The sequence below is a fragment of the Amblyomma maculatum genome, chromosome 2, assembly GCF_055883805.1.
Source record: "Amblyomma maculatum isolate TAMU_Amacu chromosome 2, ASM5588380v1, whole genome shotgun sequence".
Classification (NCBI taxonomy): Eukaryota; Metazoa; Arthropoda; class Arachnida; order Ixodida; family Ixodidae; genus Amblyomma; species Amblyomma maculatum.
Window position 1 is genome coordinate 107,252,527 of NC_139345.1, and position 25,628 is coordinate 107,278,154.

Here is a 25,628-nt window from a genome sequence, read left to right on the forward strand (position 1 = left end):
ACACGCAGTTAAGCGAGTGGCAAACTACTTTTCCGCTGTACTTCCTCTTCGCTTGGCGTGCACGTAGCGCCATCATGCGTGTGGCGCACGGAATAAGAGACAGGGCATGGCCTCCGAGATCTTCATCGCGCCGCAACAATGTTGCCGACGAACTACGACTGACACATGAGGCCCGCGCGTTTCAGCAAGGTGGCTGGCAGCGCTTCTAAGTCCCGGAAAGATTAATATATAAAAATGAGTATAGCAAAAAGCGCGACAAGCAAATGAGTAGACGGTGCGAACGGGGCGCGATAACGCTATCGCGTTCCATTCTTAAAGGCGAAGCTTAAGCGTCCTCCAATTTTTGTACTATCCCTCGGGATTATGGGCATGCACTCCCAAATAATGTGGCCGAGGGTCCCTCTCTTCCCACAGTGATCATTGCCCCTAAGGTCTGGTAGCGCGTGAAACGCCCAGACCGGGCTCATGAAGGTATAGTTTTTAGCCGCTTCCACGCGACAGTTTCTATATTATTTAGGCTAACAATTTGGCGGGGGTACCAGTCTGCGTCCCAATTTATAATGGTCGATGCATGAATCGCCTGGTGGCGTCATGATCTGTCGTGACGGTATATAGCGCGCCTCTTGTCGAACACAACCAGCATTTCATTAAACGCATCAAAGTTCACCGGCGTTCTATAAATCGTTTACAGGAAAGGAAAGGCGCAGTATCTGTCACTCGCGGAATCCCGCTATCATCCTCACGGTAGACAAGGGGATTGATTGAATGCCCTTTATTGAATGGGAAGGCTCATGGCCATGGATGGGGATAAAGGGGAGAAGACATAATCTTCGTTGTTTAGGTCGTAACTCGAATCACATTGCTCTAACCAGGCCACTAAGCGAGCCATACTTGGCAAATATCATCTGTGTGTTAGCATCAGTTTCTAGAAGGGAACGGTAGTTCAGGCGGTAGGGTTCGATCTCGGGGCGTCCAGTAGAAAAAGCAGGACAATCCCAAAGTAAATGAGATATGCCGCCGCAGGTTAGAGTCGTACAGTGGGGGCACGTAATCATTTTCTCCGTATACTGACGCCAGCGGGCCATAATACGTGGCGTGTAAGCCGCATGGGCGATGAGCTTATTCAAAAATACTTCTTGACTTCGGGTGAGGTGGGTTCTTTTCGTAAAAGGTGGGTCTGGTGTGGCCACCTGCATGTGATGCTGCCTGAGGCTACGAAGACTGGTCCGAGTATAGTGCATAAGGGCAAGAGAAGGGGTGAGTTGCCCGCCCAAGGTCGAATAAGGATGAAGCAAGGGGGGTGGGGAAGTAAATGTGGACATCCCACCTGCCAAGGTAGCCGCGGCGTGTGCCGCCGCATTGCCCCCTGATTCGTCCGAGTGACCTGGGGTCCAGTGAATAGCGACAGTTCTGGTCGCGAGTTGGTGGCGTTTAAGGAGGCGCTGTATAGCCGTAGCTGTTGCATCTTGTGAACCCGGAGTAGCGATTTCCTTGTAAGCTTCAAAGGAATCAGTAAGAATACGTATTGACCCAGTTCCGGTGCAAGGCACTCCTGAAAAGGCTCTCCAAATCGCGAGGAGTTCAGCGTGAAGAGGGGTACCTTGAGGTAGATGGCAGGCATAAGCGCCTGAAAGGGAAGGGTTGTCATCGCATACTCAGGCCATAGAAGCGAATTCGCTTGTAATCGATGCGTCGGTGTATATGTCAGTCATATCAGGGATTCGCTCTTGTCGGTGATGGGCAGCGAGGAGCTCCCGGGGAATGACAAAATTGCGGTTTATACGTCGGCGATGGACGCGTGTGACTACTGGCATCTCCCAAGGGGGAAGTGATGCATATAGGGCTGGTGTTTTGTCATTACGCTGTTCATCCCAGGCCAGCAGGCGACGCCCCTGGACAGTGTTCTCTAGACGTATTCGATGACGCGTCTGTGACTCGGTAACGATGGTAGTGAGCGGTGGAAGAGCGGTCAAACGCTCAAGTTCGACTATAGGAGTGTGCATAGGTAGTCCGGTAATAGTGCGTAGTGTTGCGCGATGAAGGCGTTCGACCTTAGCGAAGTCAGTCTTAGACAGTTGGAGGACGGGTGTGCCATAGAGGATTTTTCCGACCGCCGCTGCTCTGGCCATCGCACGGCAGGCATGCTGCCGCGCACCGCCGTGCCGGTTGGACAGGCGACGAATAGTATGTAGCAGTGCTGGCCAAAGGTGTAACTGATGAACCCATTTCTGGGGGCTGTTGCAGCTTGATATGGGCAGGCCAAGAATGCGGATTTGCCCATTTGAGTAGGCGATGGTGTTGCCTCCGATGTGAAGATGGATCTGCATACTGGGGTTGGTTTTATGTTTTCCGTCGATACTAATCAATTCTGTTTTATGTGGTGCGAGTTCGAGGCCAATTTTGGTTAGTGTATCTTCAAGACAAAGAAGGGCCGCCTGAAGTTCAGTCTCCATAGAATATTTGTCTACGTAATCCGCTGCCTCAGTCCAGATGGTAATATCATCGGCATATATAGCGAATCTTGCGCTTGTGCTGATTTCCAGATTCTCGGCGACGCGTGTCATGGCCAAGTTGAACAATATGGGTCCGAGAATGGATCCCTGAGGTACACCCCTATCCAAGTAATAGGTTTTGGGCACCCATCCCGGAGCTTTGTCATGTAGCAAAATGGGTCTAGATGTCAAAAAACTGCGGATCCAGATTTGGGCACGAGTACTAGGAAAGCGTTTGGCGAGTTCCTCCAGGATAACCTCATGGCGAACATTGTCAAAAGCTTTGTGTATATCGACAGCCAGGAGATAGGAAGCGTTTTACGATGAGCTCTATTCAGAACTCTTCGCAAAAGCCAAATGCAGTCATGCGTTCCGAGGTTAGGGCGGAAGCCGGCTTGAGCTGGATGAAATCCAGGACTGACGTATTCAATGTAGTGACTAATCCGGGTATGCAGCAGGCGCTCGATGAGTTTACAGAGATGTGAAATCAGTGCAATTGGACGCAAATTACTAGGAAGTCGAGGGTTTTTGCCAGGTTTAGGGATAGAAGAATAAGAGAAAGCTTGAGGTTATCCGGTACCGTTCCGGTCTCCCAGTAAGAATTAATGATGTCGAGAAAGGCATCCTGGGATGCCGAGTCGAGATTGCGAATCTCCTGCCAACTGACTCGGTCATGCCCGGGTGCGGCGCGAGCTCGGCCTCTTCCGAGGGCTGCTTGCAGTTCTCCCTTTGAGAATGGGCGATCCAGGTCTGGATCAGGGTTTCCGACTGGGAAAATGGAAACTGCTGGTGGAGGCGTTAGGCTGGCGTGTGGGAAAAAGGTGCGTATAACTTCATCTTCAACATCAGCCGGGTTGCCATTGAGAAGGAGATCGGCGAGAGGTGGTGCCCCGCGTGCTTTCCATTTAGGCCACGAAAGATGCGCCAAAGTTGTGATAGGCCCGGTACTTGTCCAAGACGGTCGCATGTAGAGTGCCAAGCCTCACTTTGCAGGTGAAGCTGGTATGCCCGGATAAGCTTGAATTGTCGTCGAAGAAGCACGATATCTTTGTGACCTTTTCCGCGTGTCCGAAAACGTTGCGTGAAGTGATCTGCGCGACGCCAAAGGTTAGCCAGGTGAGCATCCATGTCAACTCTGGAATCGTCACAGAGGATATATTCGAGAGCTTGAGTGCGGGCATCTCGGAGTACAGACAGGAAGGAGTCAATATCCGAGAAGGGGGTCGTAGTATTAGCACGAAACTTGTCCCAGTTGAAAAACGAACGTGTTGTCCGAACGCGAAGACATTTAGGATTGAGAGTGAGCAAGATGGGCAAGTGATCACTACCCCAAGAATTAGAAAGGACTTCCCAGCGCCGAAGAAGACGCGGTGATGAGAATGTAAGGTCCAGTGTAGTGTCTGCTTGAGAGGAATGGAGACCGATACGGGTCGGCGCGTTAGGTTCGTTGCACAGGGTAAGAAGAGTTTGATCAAGGGCGTCATATAGGTGTTTACCACGTTGATTAGGCTGAGATGAGCTCCAGGCAGCGTGATGTGCGTTGAAACCTCCGCCAATAAGAATAGGATAAGGGTGTGCTGCATTTTCAAGGTCAGGGAGCCAGGTACAGGGTTCTGCCATGACGTTACCTGGCTGGAAATAGGCCGATGCTACGACGAAAGGTTTTTGGCCAGGGGGGAAGGTTTTTACTGCAACAATCTCACGAGTGGAAGAGCAAAGGGACTGAAGCGAGATCTGAGTGGAAGGACAATCGTTTCGGATTAAGACGGCCGCCTGTCCCTCTGAACGGCCGTTTTTATGTTGGATAGTAGGTGTCTGGTAAGTGCAGTAACCAGGAATTTTACAAGGACCGCGCGTTTCTTGAAGGAGTATGAAAAGAGGACGGCGCTGAGGCACAAATGTACGAAGGGTAGGACCGTTCGATTGAAGCTTCTGCAGTTCCATTGAATCCCATGAGCCATAAGTACTCATGAAAGGGGCACAGATTTACGGCGCTTACTATCGTCTCTGAGTGTGGTACGTTGGAACTCCTCAAACATAGTCTGCAGATGGCTCTGCATGGAAGTGAGGGCAGCACTAAGAGTTGCATTAACTTCCTTTCGCAGAGTTTCTTCCAGTTTCTGTGTCTCTTGGGCGCGTTCCTGTCGGATTAGCCCGAGCATGTGGGTATAGGCGGAATCAGACGCTGTGACCGGTTGCGGCCGGCGGGTAGGCGAACGGCTTTTGCGGCCCTTCCGTGAGCGGCCAAGGCTGCGTTGCGGAGTCTGGGAACGAGTTCGGGTGTCCATTGTTATCTTGTCCTTAGTTATCATCTCCCGGAGACGCTGATTTTCGTGGCGTAGTTCAGATATTTCTGCTTTGAGGCTCCCAATGACCTCGGCTAAACCTGGAGAAGAGGTCTTTTCAGCATATGATACATGTTTGGAGACAGTATGTGAGGATGTCACCTGATGCGTATTCGGATCATCCGACTCCTCAGGTGCCGATTTGTCGACAGGCTTTGCATAAGCTCGAGCCGGGCACTGGGCACTCAGGGCGATATGCGTGGAAGCGCCGCAGGCTACGCAATGAGGAAACTGCTTTCAGCCGGGGTCCTCAGGGTGCGGGTTCTCACCGCAATCCCGACAAACGGCGGAAAACGAGCAGTATTTGGCTACATGGCCGATGCGGTGACAGTTATAACATGCGACTGGGCGCGGGCGGTATTCACGGATTCGTGTAATCTCGTAGTCGAATACTAGCCGAGAAGGTAATGCGTCTGGTGCGAAGGTCAGAAGTAGCAAATTTGTCTTGCCGAGCATGCGTATGTCTGTGATTTCAGCTGTCTCGCAGCGCAGATGTGCCACGATATAGTCCATCGTGAGGCCTTCTCTAATTCTGATCACACCTCGCGTGCTGCCAACCGCAGGCTGCTTCAGTGGGGACGTGTCCACATCGAACGCTTGGACAGAATCCCGCGTTCGCGCGATTAAACGGGTCAATGTAAGTACACAGCTTCTTGAAATGCTCAGCGTCCCTGACAGTTATGCGGATGCAGTTAGCAGCAGAATCAAAGCGGAGAATGGCCATATCCGAAAAATACTGAGACGGAGCACTTTGCTCTATTGCGTTGGTAATAGCCTGTTTCGGGATGTTTGTGAGATGCACTTTGTTAAGTGGCCTGATCAGAACAGTGAAATGAGGACGACTCACCCGTTCTGTGTGAAGAGGTTGCGGGGACACTTGACGCTTGCGATAGGTTGAAGTCATGCTGCATCCTGTAGCTGTCTTAACCTGAGCAGGAGGGCTTGCAGAGACAGTCAGAGCTGCGGCATCCATTTCCTCGTGTACCGTCGGCAATAGCGGGTAATCAACGCTCCCTGTAGCTTGTGGCGTTTGTGGCGTCGGAGGCAGCGTTCGGCTGGATGCGAAGTACAGCGCCGCGTCCATCTGTTCATGCCCCGCCGGTAAGAGCGGGTAATCGCAACTTCTCGTAACTTGGCTTGACTGTGATGTTGTAGTCGGTGTAACCTGTGGCGTTTGTGGTGTCGGAGTCAGGGTTCGGCTGGATACGTAGTATGGCGCAGCATCCATCTGCTCGTGACCCGCCGGTAATGGCGGATAATCTGATCGCCTTGTAACTTGGCTTGACTGTGGGGTCGTAGTCGGTGATTGGCACGGAGTGAAGGTCACCGGGCGTAAAATTTTGAAGGTCACATCTTCCGGATGCGCTGTGGCGGCAGCGCCGCTCGGCTGTGGCCCGGGAGCAGCCGTGGTCGTGGTGGGCCCTGAGGGCGTCGATTAGGCTTAGCCCGTCAGAAACGCTAGTCCTTGAAAGCTTCGAATCGAACAGCGAGCCGAAAATAAAATTGTTGCAAACAGGTGCCGAACACCTTCACTGACCGTTTCGAGTGGGTTCAGGCCGTATTGGGTCTAAAATCCGCATACACAATTCGAAAAACACGGAGCAGAGGTGAACCGCGTCAGCTCACTCTCAAGGAGGACTGTCAGACGCGCGCCGCAACAGCCATCGTCCACCATCTCAGACAAGGGGAATTATGAAGAGTGTTTCACGATCCGCGGCGTGGCGCAGTTGGTAAAGCGCTCGGCTGTAGGTTCGATTCCCGGTGGAGACAAGGTTTATTGATTTAGTTTTAACTCTCGCTCCTGAAACAAGGACATTCTCTGCCGACAGCCTCTGCCGACAGCTCCTATACTGACAACGATGGGAGCTTAAAGGCTTTCGCCTTAATATTATCTCGGCCTTTCTTACGGTCCATCATTTTTTGACATGGACATCCTCGTGCGTTAACAAGTGACCGTAGGCGGCAGTTTACGGCAGCAGTTGTAGAAGAACTTATTCGCCTCTGCTCATGTCATTTTCGCCATTCAACTCCTTACCACCCACAAACGGTCTTACCGAACGCCCCAATCGCACGCTTAGCAATATGCTCGCAATGTATGCCGACTCGCGCCACAAAAACTGGGATGAAGTTCTCCTGTTTATAACATACGCATTTAACACTGCTATGCCCGAAACGACAGGAGGAGGACAGTCGGAAGGGTGGCAGTTCGTGGCCATACGGAGCTGGGACGGTAGGTCAACGCCGCTTGCGGCGGGGGCTAGCCAGCCACCGAATGTTATCTGTTGTAGGCCGTCATTGCACCCGCCACTTTTTCGGTGGTGGACGACTGCTTTGGTTGCGGCGCGCTTCTTTCTTTCCCTCTTCTTTTTCCTTTCTTCTCTATTTTCTATTCTGTCTGCACGAGGCAGCGGAGGTGGCTCAGCTACAGAGCCAGTAGTAAGCCCGTAAGTACTTCGTGGAAGTAGGGCGTAAAGAAGAAAAAACGGACTGTAGGCTGTCGTTTCGTTGTTGTTGTTGTGGCTGTAGGAAGAAGGAAAAGAAAATGCACGGGCCTGCTACTGGCTCTGTAGCTGAGCCACCTCCGCTGCCTGATTGATTTATAGTTCCCTCAAGTAGTTCACGTGGGCCGCATGAAGCACTGCTATCAACGTGACAAAACTTGACTCGCCCGGCGGGCATCGTCTGCGAAGAAGGCAGTGTCACACACACTTCCCGCGGTCCTATATTGAAGGAAGATAAGGTGTGGCGGGAAAGGCAGAAGAGGGAGAAGCTGAGCCTGTCCGTTCTTGGTGCGCTAACATGTAGTGCATCCTAACATCCTACGTTTAAATAAACCTCGTAATTACAGGTTGGATGCTTGAAACACAGGCATTGGAAGCAGCTGGCCACATAACGTTGAGTAGTTTGACGCATCTTCGGCCAATAAAAACGTCCCCTAGTCCTGTGTAATGTCCTGGAAAATCCTAAATGGCCAGCCGTCGCATCGTCGTGCATTACCCAAGGAACCTGACACCAAAGATTTGTAGGAACTACCAGAAGAAACCGTGCATCTACTGACGAGTAGTTCTTATATAGTAGACTGTCAAAAATGTAGAATGAGGTCGCAGGGTTCCGGGAATTTGCTGCATCAAAAAGCGGTGCCAACTCCTAGTCGTTTTGTTGTGCAATCTTGAATTCACCAGCAATGGGGAAGCTCGGTCCCGGAGAAATAGCAGCTATATATTCATCCAAGAGCTCATTGTCGCAATCAGTATTTTCAAGTGGCAACCGTGACAGGCAGTCAGCATCACCGTGCTTACGACCACTCTTAAAAGACACAGTAAATTTGAATTCTTGGATGCGCAAAGCCCACCGCGCGAGGCGTCCACAGGGGTCACGAAAGATTACAAGCCAACATAAGGAATGATAGTGCGGCACAATTTTAAATGCACATCCATAAAGATATGACCAAAACCGTTCCACACCAAAAGCAACAGCTAAGCATTCGTTCTCAGGTACTGTGTTAACGCCGTTAACGCTCTTGAATATGCAACGATATATCCATTGTCATTGTGGCGCTGTATTAGCACTGCACCAACTCCGACTGCGCTGGCTTCAGTGTGAAGTTCTGGTGGAGCTGATGGGCAAAGTGGTGTAGTAGTCACAATCGGCAGTCTACTTGAAAGAAACATATTTTTGTAGAAAGCGAGTAAGTGGATATGCTAGGTCAGCAAACTTCGATACAAAACACCGGAAATATGAGTAAACTCCCAAAACCTACTGAGCTGTTTTAACGATTTCAGCGGTTTAAAGCAAGTGACAATATTGAGCCCTCTAGTTTGCAAACAGAAGTATCTCCCCATTGTTGTTTTTTCATGTTTGCACTCTATATATTGGTTAAACTCGTCACGCTAGAGATCCTTTAGAGCATCACTAGTGCTTTGTTTATGTGAACTTGCTTATACACTCTACAGGACAACGTGCAGGACATGCGCGGATACCAGGTTCTGCTCAGGTGGCTGCTCCTCGCAGCTGCCTCCTGTCCCTCGGGCGCACTGCTCGGTTCGGGAGAGGACAAGACGACGGCCATATTCCTCACCAGTAGCGGCAGCGCGTCAATAGTCGCCAGCTCCAGCAAGAAACCAACACCGACGGTGGGCCGCGTCACCACCACGAGAAGTCCCCGCCGGCCAGCTGTAAGTGATCTGGTGCCTAGCGTATGCGTACCTAACGTTATCGGTCCTGGAGCTTATATATCAGACCTAATATCAATGTAACTGAAAGAAAGCCGGTTCCTAGGTTATTCTAAGACCTTCCTGGAAATAGTTTCTCATTTCAAAACAAAACGTTTAACTCTTCGTCACCTTTCATTTAAGGTAACACTAAAGTCTTTTAGCTAATTGCGCCAAAGCTTTTGCTCCGCCGTGGGGCTCAGTGGTTATTGTTATGTACTGAAGAAGACGCACGCTGGTGCAAACACGAACACTTTACTCGAGCACTGTTCCCGGACTGAGCCGTGGGAATGCGAGACGGCGGCGCATCGAGCGCGGCAGGCGAGATATGCACAATACGCACAGAGAGCAAAATGACTTCCCGCCTATGCCGGGTGCGAGCGCGTGACGGTAAAGCGCTTGACTGCGGTTTCTCATAACAGTCTGGTCGTGGCCAGCGTATGAGCCCTAACACAGAACAACACAGTTATAGCGCTCGACTGCTGAACCGAAGGACGCGGGTTCAAGCCCGCTGGAGCTCAAGAGTAAAGTGCCCATGTACAGCAGCGCCATGTTATATAGGGCTCGTTAAAGAACGCCAGATGGCCAAAATTTCCTGATCCTTCCATTACGGCCTCCCTCAAGCTTGAGCCGTTTTGGGTCGTTGAATTCTGTAAACCACACCAAACTTTCTAGAAAAGCAGAACATCTTAGCAAAATAACTCCTTCTCCCCTATTTTTCTCCCATGTTACTGTTCTAGCACCAACGCAATGTTCTCAAAGAGAATATAAAATACTATACTAGCTTATTTTGATGTAATAGGTGTCTACACAGTACATTCTTGATCTCCTACGCAAAAGTTGTGTTACTATCATCATCATCATCATCAGTCGGACTACACCCACTGCAGGGCAAAGGCCTCTCCCATATGTCTCCAATTAACCCGGTCCTGTGCTAGCGGCATCCACTTAACCCCTGCGAACTTCTTAATCTAATCCGCGGAAACGTGCTAATAAATTGAGTTATATTGCTGCGAACTATTCAAATCTTTATTATTTTTCGACAGCCGCTGACTCACGGCCTTATTATTGGAATTGAAGCGCGCGGATCGTTTCATTACGTGTTCATGCTCGCTGTCGCGATACGGCACTTTATCATCTTCTTTGTCGCGCATAATGCCTGGAGATGTATCTCGAAGATTCCAGCCACTTGCGTGTGTTTCTACAGTGTTCCAGGTCATGCTGGTCACCGTTTGCGGCTTTTGAATGAATTGAGCGTTGACGTGCGCCATAGGCATTCTTTGTTCAACGACCGCCGAGCACGATTTGCTATCGCCGCCGCCGATTGCTTAGTTCTTTTGCGGGCGCAAGTCAGCTCAACAAAGAGTTTCTTTGGTTCACTCCCAGAGTCTTCATTTATTGTCATCGGCCTTGTCCTCACCACATGACAATATTAGTACTTTTTCAACGCATAAGCGCTTCTTGTCATTCCTGTAAAGTTCTTTGCTACGGATAGGCAGAAGGATTCAGGGCGCTTATGCCTTCTGTACCCGCACGACCCCACTGCAATTCAAGTGTTTATATCCCTAAGGCTCATAAGTTATAACCCTGGCAGCCTGGCCGGTGGTTATGGTCTGCACTGCCAGGTTCTTCGAGAGCAAGGCGTGCCAGTTCTCTCAGGTATTTAAGTACGTACCCTAGGCCGCGCGAGGTGCTGGGCAGAGGGATAGTATGTGGAGAGAAGAGGCAAATGGGTATACATAATGGGTATACATGTTAGTAGTGCACAGGCAGGAGTGGAGAAGGAGGGATGGTAGTGAGATATGGTCAATGGTAAGGAAAGAGTGTGTGTTTGCAGTCCGAACCATAGTGTTGCACTTTTATTGTCTAAGTGGCGGTAGGGGGGGGGGGGGGGGATAGAGCTGGCGCGAAGCTCTGTAGGCCTGCGTCCGATCGCTGAACGACTGCTTGCGCTCTTTCGTGAATCCCGGATTAAAGGCCACCTGATCGCAGTTTAAATAATCTCAGGCTAAAAGGTTGTCAGCCTGGTTTCCGGGATTCCAGAAGTGCGCAGGCAGCCATGTCATCTCCACATGCTAAAAAAACGTCAAGATCTTCAAACAACTCTCAGCCGTTTCTAACACTCGCAGAATGGTAACAGCGGCTTCGCCAGCTGCAAGTCGCGGCGAGGCGCCGTGCCTGACATGGAGCCCCTGGAGGTGCTCTCTAGCCTCGCCAGTCCCGTGCATTGCCTGGCGGCGTGCCTTCTCAAGTCTCCTCGCTGCAAGGCATTTGCCTTCGGAAACCGCAGCTGCGACCTCCTGCAGCGTTCGCCCTGCGACTCGCGGCGACCCATGCGCGACGCACCTGGCTTCGCGCATTACGACGTGCTTACAAGGGACCAGCTACTGGTAGGCCTCCAGTTCGTATAAGTGTTTTGATCTTACCCGAATGTTGTTTTCCACGTTTAGCTGCGCTAATTGTAATGCGCTAATATAGCAATGAAAGGGGGGTCATTGCTGAAGGCTTAACTATAAAAACCGGACGCTACAAGCTAGCGCGTCAATATCTGTCATTTGCGCGGTAGCTATCTTTTCTGGCTGTAAACTCATTACATAATTGCTGTAGCTCAGGGAACACTCTGCACTGCATGAATCGTAGCCTGTGTGGACGTTACAATTTCATCCACCTTTTGAATCTCAATATCCTACGCTTTTTTTCGTTTCTCACTGTAAATGCGGCCGCGGTATCTACTTTGTATTTTTAGTTAGTGCTCGGTCACAGAAGCATTCCTCAACTAAACTTCTCCACTGCGCTTACAATCATGTTGCTCTACTGTCGTGTCGAACTGGGTTATTTGCCGTTGTCAGCACAATGCTCGTGTGTACCCCTTGGCTGTCCTACTTGCTTGTTGAAAGCAACGAATCAGATGCCCGTCTTCAAAATTGTCCACAAAGTTCCTGCAGTCAGCGCCAGAAAGCGCTGTCTGACGCTTGCTGTGGACTTTCACCTCACTGCAGTGTTTGCACGTGCTCTATGATCGTTGCTATAGCAACAGCGTTAGCATTACTCTTCTCAAAATAACGATATAGCTCTCAAACGGCTGTTGCGACGTCAATACAAGACGCTCGGTGGCCAGTAAGCCATCACCCACGGTTAGAAAGCCGGGAAAAAGACAGCGGGGCCTACAATAAAGCCCTTTTTCTGACATTGAAGACTGCTAGGACCATGAAGGCACTTTACTAAAGGAAACTGCACCAATTTTAAATTTCGATGAACTTCGAACAGGCTGAATGATTATAGCTTGCAGTTTTATCTTGGCGCTAACATTTCAAGCAATGGCGCAATTATCAATTAAAACCACAACGGCTATCAGGCTTCTCCGCATTGCACAGCGACGGTTGGGGAACAAATGAGGACGTCATTGACGGTACCAGTATATTTTCCGGCCAGAAACGCTCTGTTTGAAGAAGTAAAAACAACGCTACTGAAAGCAAAGCCCTAGAAACATTCTTTGTCGGCATCGGAATATAGGCCCCGCAGGATGAGGGCAAAGGCAACGAAAATCAGAAATATTAACGTCCGTGAAGTCATCACTGAGCTTCTCCAGAGACTTTCAGTGCTTTTAGGAAAAGCTCGAGATTTAGTCGTTGATTACGTCATTAGTTTGAATGCTAGCGCCAAAACATTTTGCACGCGTTACCTGCAGCCTATATGGATTTGGATCCTTGAATATTGTGGAATTGTTGAAAAGTGATGCAGCTACCCTTTAAAGGAAGAAAACTATGGCCACATAGGCGGACAAATATCAATTCACACACAGGAGAAAATAAATGCATCGTACCCATAAACATACAGACACGTATAGTTCCTGCTGCGAATGAACGAAACTCAACAATCTGAGAAGTGTCGCTTAGACGATAAGTCCCGACTTGCGTCTATCAGCGTTAGAGAAAGGCCGAAGCATCGGTTGCTATACACAGCCCGAGCTAGCGCTGAAAGCCCTCACTGTCACTGTCTATTACCGAAATAAACAGTCGAACATGTAAGCAAGTCACAAGGTCTCATCTTCAATCTCGTATTTTTATCATATCAACTCCTCAAAAATGCGGTTCTGCAATTACGACAGAAGCAGAAATCTACCCGCATAAAGGATTTCTACAGAGGTTTTTCAATGTGCATATAGTACTGCGCTCTGACGCATTGTGTTTTTAAATTTGAATAAAATACTTCCTTTACAATATTATAACCAACGTGGAATATACTGAGAATTCGTTGTTAAACTCCTGCAATGAGGCGCTTAAATCATCAGTGTTGTGGCAAGTTTCTCACAACTGAGGAGAAATCTCGTCCTGACCCTTCGCGAGCTACGGAGATTCGCAACTGTCGCAAGTGTTGACTTCCAAGAGTGAATAGCAAACCCTGGACATTTCACTAAGCTTCTACATTCTCAATACCACAGGAGGGACTAGGATACCGATAAAGGTCATTGTAGTTGACCATACCGACCTGTCAATGAGAAAGTGACGCGGTGATCCATTTTGCAGTTGAACAAGGGGGACTCACCGGACTGCGCACCCATCACCACCACTAGTGGCGACGCGGGCACGGTGCAGACTACCGCACCACCATCGGTCGCAGGACGTGAGCTCGGAATTCATCATTCAATAAGTCCTTCTTTTCTTGTCTTTAGTGGACATATGGTCTCGGAAGTACTGTTTGTATTCAAATTTTTGTTTTCAGTACAGTGGGCCTACACGTGAGATTTTTTTTTTTTTTAATGGTGTGGTGATACACAAATAAGTTATTTCTACACAAAAACAGTGCTCTTTGACAGAGTGAATTCAGCGAAGTATTATCTTTGCCTGCTTGTGAAACTTCGAAGCTCACTTCGAAACTCAGATTACTCTTTATTGAGACTCATTATTATTCATTATTCAGATTATTCAGGTCGGATTACTTTTTCAAATGGCAAAATGTGAGAAAATGGCGGTTGTTTTTAATCTCAATTTATCACGAGTAAAACGCCAACATAATGCACCGATTCGCTCGAAGGCATATCTATACATTCTTCTGGCACAGCGTTATTCGTTCCGTGCCGCTTAGGCGCGCTTACATCTATTGCGGTCGTCTAAGTTCGGTTGCGTTAGGGGGTAGCCGGGAGATGACTGCTGGAAACAAATAAGACGACGTTAGTAAAATTCGGCAACGCAGGCAAACCTTATGTCAGGTCATATGAAATGCTTATCACTCTCACGACCGTCATGCCGACCATGCAAAGTATAAATCTGAGATGTGTCGAGGTGTGTGCGTGTCTGTTTTTCATGACACTCCACAAATTAATGATAGCTAAAAAATCTTATGTAGCGAAGGAAGAAAAATTTCTGACAACTGTATACATGATTGACAGACTTCGCGCAGATAAAGGTGCAAGCATCAATTCTACAGGCAAATTCTACACGCAGCGTGATGTCCGCTAAGCTCCTCGAGATTCACCAGTGATCACCAACGCCGAAGATTTGAGATTTGCACATGGGAAACTTGAAATACATGTGCATAAACGGTGCACTGAGAAATTGTCCCCCCCCCCCCCCCCCCCCCCATGTTAAAGTTTGGTTTGTTTTCCAGGATGACCCACGACGACGTTACGTATTTTATGTACTATTGATTTGTAATATAATTGCAAAAACAGCGCTACATTTAATTATTTGTTGAGCCCAAAATAAATATCGTCTTTTGATTAAATCACTACCCAGTCATGCAAGCAGAAGGTAATCAAACTTAAAACATTCGTTCAGTATTGTTTAATTTAGTCAGTCAAGAACATGTTCCTTTGATTTTCCTTTTTTTTTTTTTTTACAAAAAGAAAAAGCACTCCTCAGGTCATTAAATGGAGAAATTATTTGAGATAACCACAGCTACAAGATCGCGTGAACGGAATCCCTCCTTAGATATTTTTGATTATACGTTACCTTCAGTTCTAGGTCATGGAAGGCTGCAGACAATACTTAGACAAATCAAGCGGAAATACAAAAGCATCACCTGCTGATACATATTTAAGTAGCAGTACGGACAGGAAAGGTGCTACAAAGGAAACGATGGGCATAAACTCGCTAAATATGAAAAGTTCTCATTTTGCTTAGACTTGCTTTGACTGCGATTTCAAGAAAAAAAGTGTATTTCGTTCTGTAAGAAATGGAAAAGCCATGGCAGCATGCTATGAAGTACATTTCAGATAACTGCTTAGCCTTCCGTTTGGTACAGAACGTAAACGTTTCCAAACCGCCTTTATTATTGTTTCACTAGCTGTCCTTTTCACATATGTTCTTGATATCTGCTTATTACAGAGTATTCAGGTTTGAATAAAAACGCGAGCTATTTGATTAAAAAAGGGATTCACGCATTTTGGTATGTCATAGTGAGTGGAATTTATTTGCTGTCAAAGCTTGCTCCTGCTTGTCTTGATAAGTTCATCAGGCCTCCGCTAATAAATCGAATGGAAAATGCGCTACTCCTACGGTATTCATGTTCCTCATAACAAATACATGTGCATTTTTGTTATTCTCGACAACATCTTTTCAAAATGAAACGAAGGCAGAGCGGATGAGCAGCACGTTGCTCGAGAAGCATCTTTTTAAATGGCTGTACCTGCACAATTTCATCTAATCGAAAAAATTCTCTTTCACCTGACTGTTTAACTTTTAAAATGCGAAGTTGTGCTAAAAATATGCCTTAAATGATGGCTCTGTATTAGCAGCGCAGTGAGCTTGACGAGGAAACTTTTAACTGCAATAGGGAGCTATACTCTAGAGGAGAGGGCGCGCTGTAGCTCTGCTGATTTGCCTGGATTACTAAGAAAAGCTTTTGCGGATAATAAATGTATCGTATGCTATTTTAATCCATGTAAATAGAGCCTGCTGAAGAGCGAGATGACTATTGTATTTTTAGAGAAGTGCGACGTTTTGCGTATATACCTATTAAAAAACAAACAAAATACAGCAAGCGTGTTTTACTGACGACTACAAATAGCTTGCTTTACTACACTGCTGAACATGCAATATGAGTAGTGTCGCGCCCAGTTCAACTCTATTTTAAGCTATAGAGCAACGCGAGAGTGATCACAGATATTTCATGTGCTGAGCGAAATATTAGACCGCAGTGACCATTTTTATTTCGCGTTTCGAATCAGTTGCTGTCGCGCACCAATTAAATGTGTTGCTCACTTATGACAACTTACTGCCTCTACACATGCGTGCAGCAGACCTGGAGTATCTGTCCTTAAGGGACTTTGACGTTTTTAATTCCGTTTCATAGACACCAATGAACGTGAAATAATAGCATATTCCCACCAAGACAGCTGTCACTTCATTCTATCACTTTTCAAAGGTAACGCCGTGCGTTGAAGATTATGAAAAAAATATTCAGATTATTTATGCATAAAATACAATAACATCGTAAACAAAAAGATGACAGGCCCAAGATACTCACCACTCAAAGCTTTTTGCATCCCTATTTGTTACAGAACTATTTTGTCATCTTTACGTTGTTATAGCATATAGTTATGTAGTTGGTCGACCGGAAGTATTCATAAATAACAAACATTTTAGATAGAACACGCCATGAGGTGAGAAAATATAAATAAACAACAGGATTCATGCTTCATCAGGAAAGCAAGTTCTTAAAAGAATCTCTGCATAAAAATTCAAAGAAGGGGCTGTCTAAACAGGAACACAAATGAGTGCAGTATAAAAGTTACGTAAGACAAAATTGTTGGCACTGAGCAGAAACTATTGATGCACACAATAACGAATAACAATCCCTGAATATTTAACCGACACTCTCATGTTGCTGGTATAGCTGGTAAAATGTTTGGCTAATCTTAACAGCGGAACAGAGCCCTGCAGATAAGCGTCGTAAAAGAAAAGAAATTACATATTTAATAAAATGCAAAGTGTTGCAAAAACACCCCTTAAATCTGCACTCTGCTTAATAGACCGAATTTACATTACGACACTGACAAAAAGCCTACTTATTGTTACAAAAATAAACAATTTTTCGAAAAATGAAAACAAAGAAACGACAGATAGGAGAAAATATGACCAGCGCCTGACCTGTCTGCTCCTGCTTCGCGTTTTGTTTCTTACCTCTGACCGGAAATTCATACTGCAGCGCAATCTAAACAAACCTTCTACTTTCAATTAATGTAACGTTACTCACAAAGAACAGCGACTCGATGTTAATTACTGAAACACAGAGCATGACTCATGTACCACAAATTTCTTATCATTCAACACTGTATACCTAATACAGCATTCATGACGTACTTTAATGTTTCCGTAAATCAAGACCCCGGCACAAGTGGTGACGCAGTCAGAAGCTCTGCGTTGCATGATGTGACGTCAGAGCTTGGAGGCTCGGCCACGCCCCTCGCGGCGGACGACGCAGCTGGGACCCGAGCTTTGCATGACGCGACATCAGCGCATCAAGACAGAGGTATTACACCAACACATTCATCTTAGATGAACTTGTAGTGGCTTGCTTCCCAAACATAAGTTAAAGTTATAAAGGCCATAGCTGAGATAAGACTTCTGTTAACTCTTGAAGCATTTATGTGACTATTTTATCCCTAACTTGCTGATTTGAAGAACAGTGTAACTATGAGAAAACAAACACAAAATCATGTTTGCAATCGTATCCTTTGTAAACTTCAAGATTTTCATTTGGATCTCGGACATTATGTTAAAACAGAGCTAGAAACACGGACAGATAGAATGACAAACACACATTGCGCTGAAATTTTCATTCTACCTGTCTGTGTTTCTACAGCTGTTTTAACATAATGTCCAACAAATTCGCCCAACAAGCCACTTTGGATCTCGGAGTTCGTTCTTTTTTGTTTGCTTTTTTGGCATGACAGCTTTTCAGCAAAACATTACTTGACCAGTGCTGTATAAGCAGATGTACAAGACCACTTCATAACTATTAACTGCCCCTTTGGTTTTGATATCCTGCCCACCACAGAAATTTGTGCGACAAAATTCGACACTACAGCAAATTTATATACTCTGCAATCTGGCTCCCAAAGAACATTTTCGGCTTCTTCAATAAGGTTTGCTCAAAATGCAGGCTCATTTTACATATCACAGCACAATAAGTGTCAAGAAATCATCTTAGCTCCGCGTTTCCTATTAGTGGTCACTAGCACATAATCCATGCAACTTATTTTCTTGCTCTATTGTACAAATTTATTCGTCCAGAGTGGGTCAGAGAAATAACTCAAGTTACTGATAGTCTAGCCGAAATTAAGAAGAAGAAATGGGCATGGGCAGGACATGTAGTTCGAAGAGAGGATAACCGATGGTCTCTAAGAGTGACCAATTGGATTCCAAGGGAAGGTAAGCGTAGCAGGGGGCGGCAGAAAATTAGGTGGGCGGATGAGATTAAGAAATTCGCAGGCGTCAAGTGGATACAGCTAGCACAGGACCAAAGTAATTTGAAAAAAAAAAAATCGGAGAAGCCTTCGCCCTGCAGTGGGTATAGTCCGGCTGATGATGATGATGAGTATGATGAGTCACACACTGCCTAGAGGTGCAGTATGAATTATTCATTTTGTGTGGAATTTTAACCAAAGGTCTATTCGCACCAAATGCTACCGCTTTAGCAGTTTGGGAAGCACAGCTTGAAGACAGTCCTGTAAGCCTCCGAACTAGTTACTGATGATAGGATAAAAATGTGTTGGAGGCACTTAGATTTCTTTCCGGCGATTCTGTGCACTATTTACAGCTTTTCCATTCACTTGCTTCTTCTGTTTCTCTATTTAATTATTTATGTTTCTTTTTTCTCTGTTTTTTTTTTTTTGCCTTGTTTCTTTTTTACTGGTTCCACTTTTTCTCATTTGGTTCTTTTTTTCTGCGTCGTTCATTTCCGCGTCCTTTTTTTTTTTTCTTTTGCACAATTTTGACGTATTTCGCACAATTCCGACGTCCGTGACTGTTTTGACGTCTGCACACAATATCGGTGTCCTTGGCTACTTGACGTCTAATTTACTTTTATGGTTCTAATTAATTACCTATTTTTTCCACATCAACGAACTTTTCCACATAGACGCATTTTTTTCACCCTCTGCCTCACACAATCATTGTTTTACTTATCAATCATTTCATTTCTAGGCAGTGACGGTGTGAAATCCTCCGCGGGCGCACGAATACTGCCCACACTGATGAGCCAATAAATGGCTTCGCCCTATATATCTGCAGACCCTCATCATAAGTATCATGCGAGGGTCCACCGGATGCACGAAGCTTTTCACCTTACTCCGGAGGCTCGGAATACGTCATAACCTTTTTTTTTTTTTTTCAACTGCGTTAGCAGTATAACCATTATTGGACGAAAATGTATCTGCCTGTGTGTCCTGAGCCTTACCCTCAACCTCCACCCTCCAAATGTCTGCCCACGACCCATCCCCACCTTTGCTCTCCAGAAGTCTGCGCCTGCTAGCAATGTTTGGTGAACACTTCGCTGTCGGTACGCCCGAGTAAATGACCCACCAAGAAGTGCGCTCACCACCACCATAGACCACTTCCATCTTAAAAAAGGCGAAAAGCAAGGCGCCCGTGTGCTGTGCGATGTCAGTGCACTTTAAACAACCCCAGGTGGTAGAACTTTCTGGAATACTCCACTACAGCGTGTCTCATAGCCTGAGTCGTTTTGGGACGGTAAACCTCATAAACCAAACCAAACCATGTTGAAAAATCATCAACCCTCCAGCCTTATTCGGTTAAAATGCCGCGTGTACATGTCCAAATTCTCCACCTGCCACCTAAGTAAAACTCGAAAAGGCCACCCCAAAATCACTCAAAAACCTTAACACTGCGGAAGACTTCCATACATCTACCCATCCTCGCACCTTCTACCCGTTTACCTTCTAGAATCCTCTACCCCCAGAAGCCTAAGTACGCAGCAGAGGAACAAAAAACAAAAACGAGCTGAAAGGAAATGAAAAGACGCAATAAATAAATCATTGTAAAGGCAAAAGTTCAAAAGAAAATTGTAAAATAAATACTGCTAACGCAGATTTGTCGCATCACATCGTATAACAGCCTATACTTTTTAACATAGTATTTGAATTTGCTACTTTATTCATTTTCTAGCATTTACTTAACATATACACATTTTCTGTTTAAATCATGTTTGCCATATAAAAACAGTAACAAATATCCAATACAGCACGCAGACCTCCACGTCCAGAAGAGTACAAAAGCGACAGTCAACAAAATGCAATACAAGTATTTCACATATTACTGTTTCAGAGCAGCGTGGACGTGAGGAGCGCCACTGCACTGTTCTTGACTATAGCTTCCACGACAACATTGAGACGGAACCTGCCTTCCCCTTCTGGACTTGCATCATTTTCGTCTCAAAATACGTTGAAGTCGTTCGTGACTGACTCCAGCGCGTTTTCAATACCGCTCACGTACATCAGCTATGACTAGAAATTCGAACAGCAAAGTGCACAGGCGTTGCTTAAGCTTTGTAACCATCGTCCGTTCTTAAAGCGCGGCTACCGTTACCGCGCGTCAGGATTAACTATTTTAAGAATCGTGTCCCTGGATGGTAACAGAGGCGGCAGAATGACCAGGTGGTGTTCCATTCCTGATGCTTTCAGCCACGTTCGTGTTCCGCCCCGGACCCACGACGTTCGATGCGGCGCTGCGGGCCTGCTTGGACGAAGGCTTAGCCCTCGCCATGCCTGTCAGCGCCGAGGACCACGCCACCCTGGTGAACATGATGCGTCGCAACAGGGCGCCCAGGCTGTGGATCGGCGTCCAGCGGGTAGGCTGATCATTCACAAACCTTTTTTATCTCGCTGTCTCCTTGACCGACATTTTAAGTTACAAAAATAGCTGGAAAATTTCCCAGTTTTTACTGCGGTAAAGGAGCTCATCAGACGTTCACATGGTGTAACTTTCAGCGACAACTTGAATGGTGCCGAACGATGATTCCAGCCCGAGTGCTAGTACCTCTTGATGTTGGTGCGGGCTGTTTGTTGTTTTTATGCCACTAAACTTGTATAAGCGTTATGGGTAAGTCTAGCATGTTCTTTTTAGACAGCGTGGGAGTAAACGAGTGCAAGCATTAGTCGTGGGAGTGTAAGCGTTACGCTTCACGCTAGCGTTCTCTCTTTTTTTCTCTCTCTCTCACTCAATGTGCTCACTTTGCCTACGCGCGCGCAATGCGTCCCGAAAGTAAGCTCATGCAGGAAGCGAATTCGGACAATCTTGGCTGTACACACACATACAGGGTGTCTCGGGTACATGTAAACAAGCTTTTAAAAACACGTGTCATAGCGCAGTTAGATCAATTGAATGATATTGAGAATGACGAGGCCTTGTCCGCCAATATTTTTTCGCTTTTCAGAATTAGTTACTGAATTAGCTAACTTTTAATTAACAATTTTAAGACTAAACTCTCGGTGCAGAAGTCGTAGGTCATCTTTTTACAGAGCTGACTGTAGCGTTCGCGCTAAGCTACCATTTAAACAAAGTAATTTCTTTTGCTGGTCATACAAGATAACACGTTTCATATAAAGGGTTCCGCGCATACAGCTGTGCTACTTGAGTGACCCAGAACCAGTGTCAGAGGAAATCAACTTTTCTTTTGAGAGCTTTGTCTTATAGGATTTCGCGCCCACAATAGACAGGTATGCGCGACCGTCCGGTCACTAACGGCTTTCTTTTAAGGCGGCTAAATAAAGCTGAGTAAATGTCTCCTTGCTGCGAACAGGGAATGTACAATTGTAACCTAACTGACACTTTCTTGCGCAAGCCAATAGTCGAGCATTTAGCTAAGTGGTCTTTAGATACAATTACCTTTAGGAAACTGAAAAAAAATACTGCAGACTTTCAGGTTCAGTGCGGGTGGAAGCCTGCCTGCATCGAACGCGACTGTTGCCATCACGGTTAACATGCGCCACGGCAACGGCTTACAACTGCGTATGGCATATGTGTACTAAACTAAAGAGCCTTTTTTGTTTCAATAGCCAGTAAGCGAGCGTTATTAGGCGACGATTCTTCATGAGCGGTTGCCACGCGAAATACACATGGCACTTCGTGCGTTTCGTTCATAGCCAGAAAAAAAGTCTCCAACACCACAGGTTTCCCGTGACATCTTCCAAGGCCATACAACTCTAGAGATGAAGTTCGCCTTGCGCTTTCAGCGGGTGCTCAGTTGTTTACTCAATTAGTGAAGGAATAGGATGCGCAGCTATTCGCGCAAGTTGGTTGCTGGAAATACGCATAACATTAGTTTCGCACTTTCCCGATGGTGTGCGCGCATTATTTTAAAGCCCAGCTATCTCATACTTTGTGCAAGAATAATTTCTAAACTAAAAACTCTCGGTAAAATGTGTAGTTGATCTCAATCTTTCGCACTGTCTTCACTCCTAAATTTTAACTAGTCACATTCTATTTCTCTTCTTTCGACCAGAGTGCAAAGGGGAACACGACTTTCATGAATGGCCAGCAGGTTCCGGAGGGCAGCCGACGGTGGGGAAAAGGTACATTTAGATAACGTATCTTTTAGCATGTCGTTTACCGCTTCATTTAACCTTCGTTTCCCAGCAAGTACTGTTTGGCCAGCAGCTATGAGCATATTACTCATGAGAAGTAAAACACGAAGCTGAAGTAGCATCAAATATTGTTGCCATGTCACTGGATGTGGGGAAACAATATTTTTGGATGTTCACATCGGCAGTGAACAGTAACCTGGCCATATTTGTCAGCAACATATGTGGCCGTCATAATAGAAAGGAATAAAAGCTAAGTGTTAAACGTGATACTGAATGACCTTCGCGCGTTGACCGTCTTTTTTGTGTGTGTCTGCGCAGGCCAACCGAACAACAGTGGAGGAACGCAGATCTGTGTGGAGATGATCGAGACTCTGGCACACCTTTGGAATGACTACGACTGTGAGAATAGGGCAGCCTACGCGTGCCAGACTCCGGACAGCACGCCCCAGTCGCCGCGTCCCCAGACATGAATCGACGCGCGCGTTTTTGTTCATAACTTCGACCACCCATCCCCCATAAAATGCTTGTCTGGCACCTCTCACATAAGCTGTAGTCTCTTTTGACTCATTTTCGTTATTGCATTTGGGCAGGCCCGGATAATTTGTCGCCGCACATGTTCAAATCGAAATATGGTAATATCTGACAAGCCATTGGAACAGCGTACCTGCCACTGTGGCTTAACTGGCCGAACTCGGCTCCGCCACACCGGTGTATAGAAAATTAATTCTTCTGGTGCATCTCCCTTGCGACCTTTCCGTGCAGTGGACCAAGGTCGCCGCCATCCTGACGCAGTGATCACCGCATACTCCGCAGCCAACCTGTCCCGAGATGATTTCGTCACAGAACAGTGCACTGAAGTTTTTCTTTTGCGAAGTATGATATGTATTGCCTCCCTTAGCTACCACATAAAACTTCAATACAGCAGAACTTAAACGAAAAAGGTTATTTTTGACGTTAGTCCGTAGTCCAAGATTATGATTTCTGTTGAATATCGAGCAGCAGCTGAGGCAGAAAACAAGCCATAACGACGTACTCGCTTTTCAATATCTTTGAACGCGCACATGCAAGCGAACCGCTTTTGTGCGTCGACATCAAGCCACTAAAACATCGTGTGAACGGCACTATGTGAAGAAGATAATTCTTTTTTTTTTGTATGTGTGTGCATAAACCTACCCATCTGAGTCAAAATTACAGCCGGGCTTTGTAACAGGCTGTAGCGGGACCTCTGGCGGGATTTCAAACACATGGGATTATTTAAGATGCACTGAAATTTTAAGTGAGAAGCGCTTACTTTCTTCCTACTCCGCCAAACTACGGCCGGTATGCCTAGCATCGAAACAGGAGACAATGTTTATTAGTTTATTTTTAACTCTCGCTCTCGAAAGCGTGGCACCTCTGCTGGCAACCTTCTGTCGACTACGATGAGGCATTAAATGCTTTCGCCTTAATATGGTTACCCGCTAGTGTTTCGGAGCACGTTAAATGATCTCAAAACGAGGAGAAGAAAGTAAGAATAAAGGGGGGTGGATAAGGGATGATATAAACATAGGCATCTTGTCTGTATCTGGCTGCTGTCCTATACTTGTGGTATTCTTTCGTTCTAATGTGGAAAATTCATCACTCAGCACAAGCGAGCATATGCCGGGTGTTAAAAACCTCAGGTGCTCGAAATACACCCGAAGGGCTCCCTTGACATGTCCCAAAAAGTTGTTGGGCACCTAAATATTTATAAGTTATCAATTAAACCAAAAAACGTGCCTGGGTGTGGGTCAACGTCTACTGGTAAGGAGTTTAGCGCTCTTACGAGTCGTTTTCCTTTCTAAACGGCAGAGCGCCGTAACGATGAAGTATCTGCACAATGCCATTATTCTGGCATCGACACTCCACAAGTTCTTTTTCAAGATGTTTTCGGACTGGTTAGTTCACAGGGCCTAAGACTATCAAGGCGAAATCCTTTCTACCCTCATGAGCGCTGGGACTGGATCACCGTGAACTGAAGCTGTGAACGAAATGTGGACCGATGTTAAGTCATACCTAGAGACAAATATCATTAGATCTAGAAGCAAGTCCTTGGATCTAGGGACAAATTCTCTTTGATCTAAAGCCAAATTTTCAAGACCTAGGGAAAAACTGTAGTCATCCCGACAAGGCTATAAACTAGAGTAACCGCGTCTTTTGTGCGTCATATACTGGTTATGTAGGGACAGCATTAAAAGTAGAGAAGCCTGGGTAACCCTGCTGTGAAACAACGTCCCCGCTGACCAGCAAAAAGCCGTCCGCCTGGCGGCTGAGGCCGCGAATAACCAAAGTACATTCTCCAATCCTTATGTCGCGGAGGTTCCAGCCCCCGTTCCTCAGGCCTTCGTGCTAGGAGCGGGGAGTAGGGGGCCTCCTAAATCGGTGGAAATTAGTTTTAATCAATCAATCAATGTATATGACGTATACTCTCTCGGTCGACTCATGCTGATTCATTAATAAAGGTCGTAACCTTAGTAGAGGTAGTGTCCCATACGGGTAGACCAAGCCTAATAATCCTAGAAAGTCCTCGACTCAAACCACCAACTGAGAACCATTAACAATTATCCCTGCCTGCACCACCATGGAAGTGGAAGAAATCGCCATCGCACTAGTCCTGGCCTACGGTGCACGCACTGGTCACTCTACTAATTCGTTTGGACTTCAAGATTCTACCAGCAACTATATATCTTCTTGGCCAACTGCTTAAAGGTACCTTCCGGTTTCTGGGCAACATCACTGAAAACGTGGAGCCACGCAACATTATTTGGACATCGGGACAAGATTACTAGCCAGCAACAGCGCTGTTCAAACACGAAGCTCGAGCTTGAAAAAGGCCCAAGACCTTGGTGTGGGCCTCTTTCAGCAAATTTGAAGAACCCAAATGACTCATCTAAAAAAGCTTTGCATATTATTTTAGACGTCTGTAACATGGTGAAACTTAATCGCAGGACGTTAGTAACCACAAGCCACTTAGTTAATAATGACGGCAGCTTCGTAAAGTGAGCGTACATAAAGG

The 25,628-nt window shown here is 46.4% G+C and overlaps 1 protein-coding gene across 3 annotated transcripts in view; it reads left to right on the plus strand.

Annotated features, from left to right (window-relative positions):
- LOC146199502 (uncharacterized) overlaps positions 1-23,425 on the plus strand; it is a 32,565-nt gene extending 9,140 nt beyond the window's left edge. The window contains exons 2-8 of one of the 3 annotated variants that reach the window (XM_084592777.1): positions 8,803-9,012; positions 11,178-11,438; positions 13,575-13,671; positions 17,374-17,520; positions 20,693-20,859; positions 22,513-22,582; positions 22,913-23,425. In XM_084592777.1, coding sequence (XP_084448903.1) covers positions 8,806-9,012; positions 11,178-11,438; positions 13,575-13,671; positions 17,374-17,520; positions 20,693-20,859; positions 22,513-22,582; positions 22,913-23,064 — 1,101 coding nt within the window. In that variant the 5' untranslated portion in view covers positions 8,803-8,805 and the 3' untranslated portion in view covers positions 23,065-23,425. Of the gene's footprint in view, positions 1-8,790; positions 9,013-11,177; positions 11,439-13,574; positions 13,672-17,373; positions 17,521-20,692; positions 20,860-22,512; positions 22,583-22,912 lie in introns of all 3 variants that reach the window. The other 2 variants (XM_084592776.1, XM_084592778.1) reach the window with 2 other exon arrangements.
- The last annotated feature ends 2,203 nt before the right edge of the window (positions 23,426-25,628 follow it).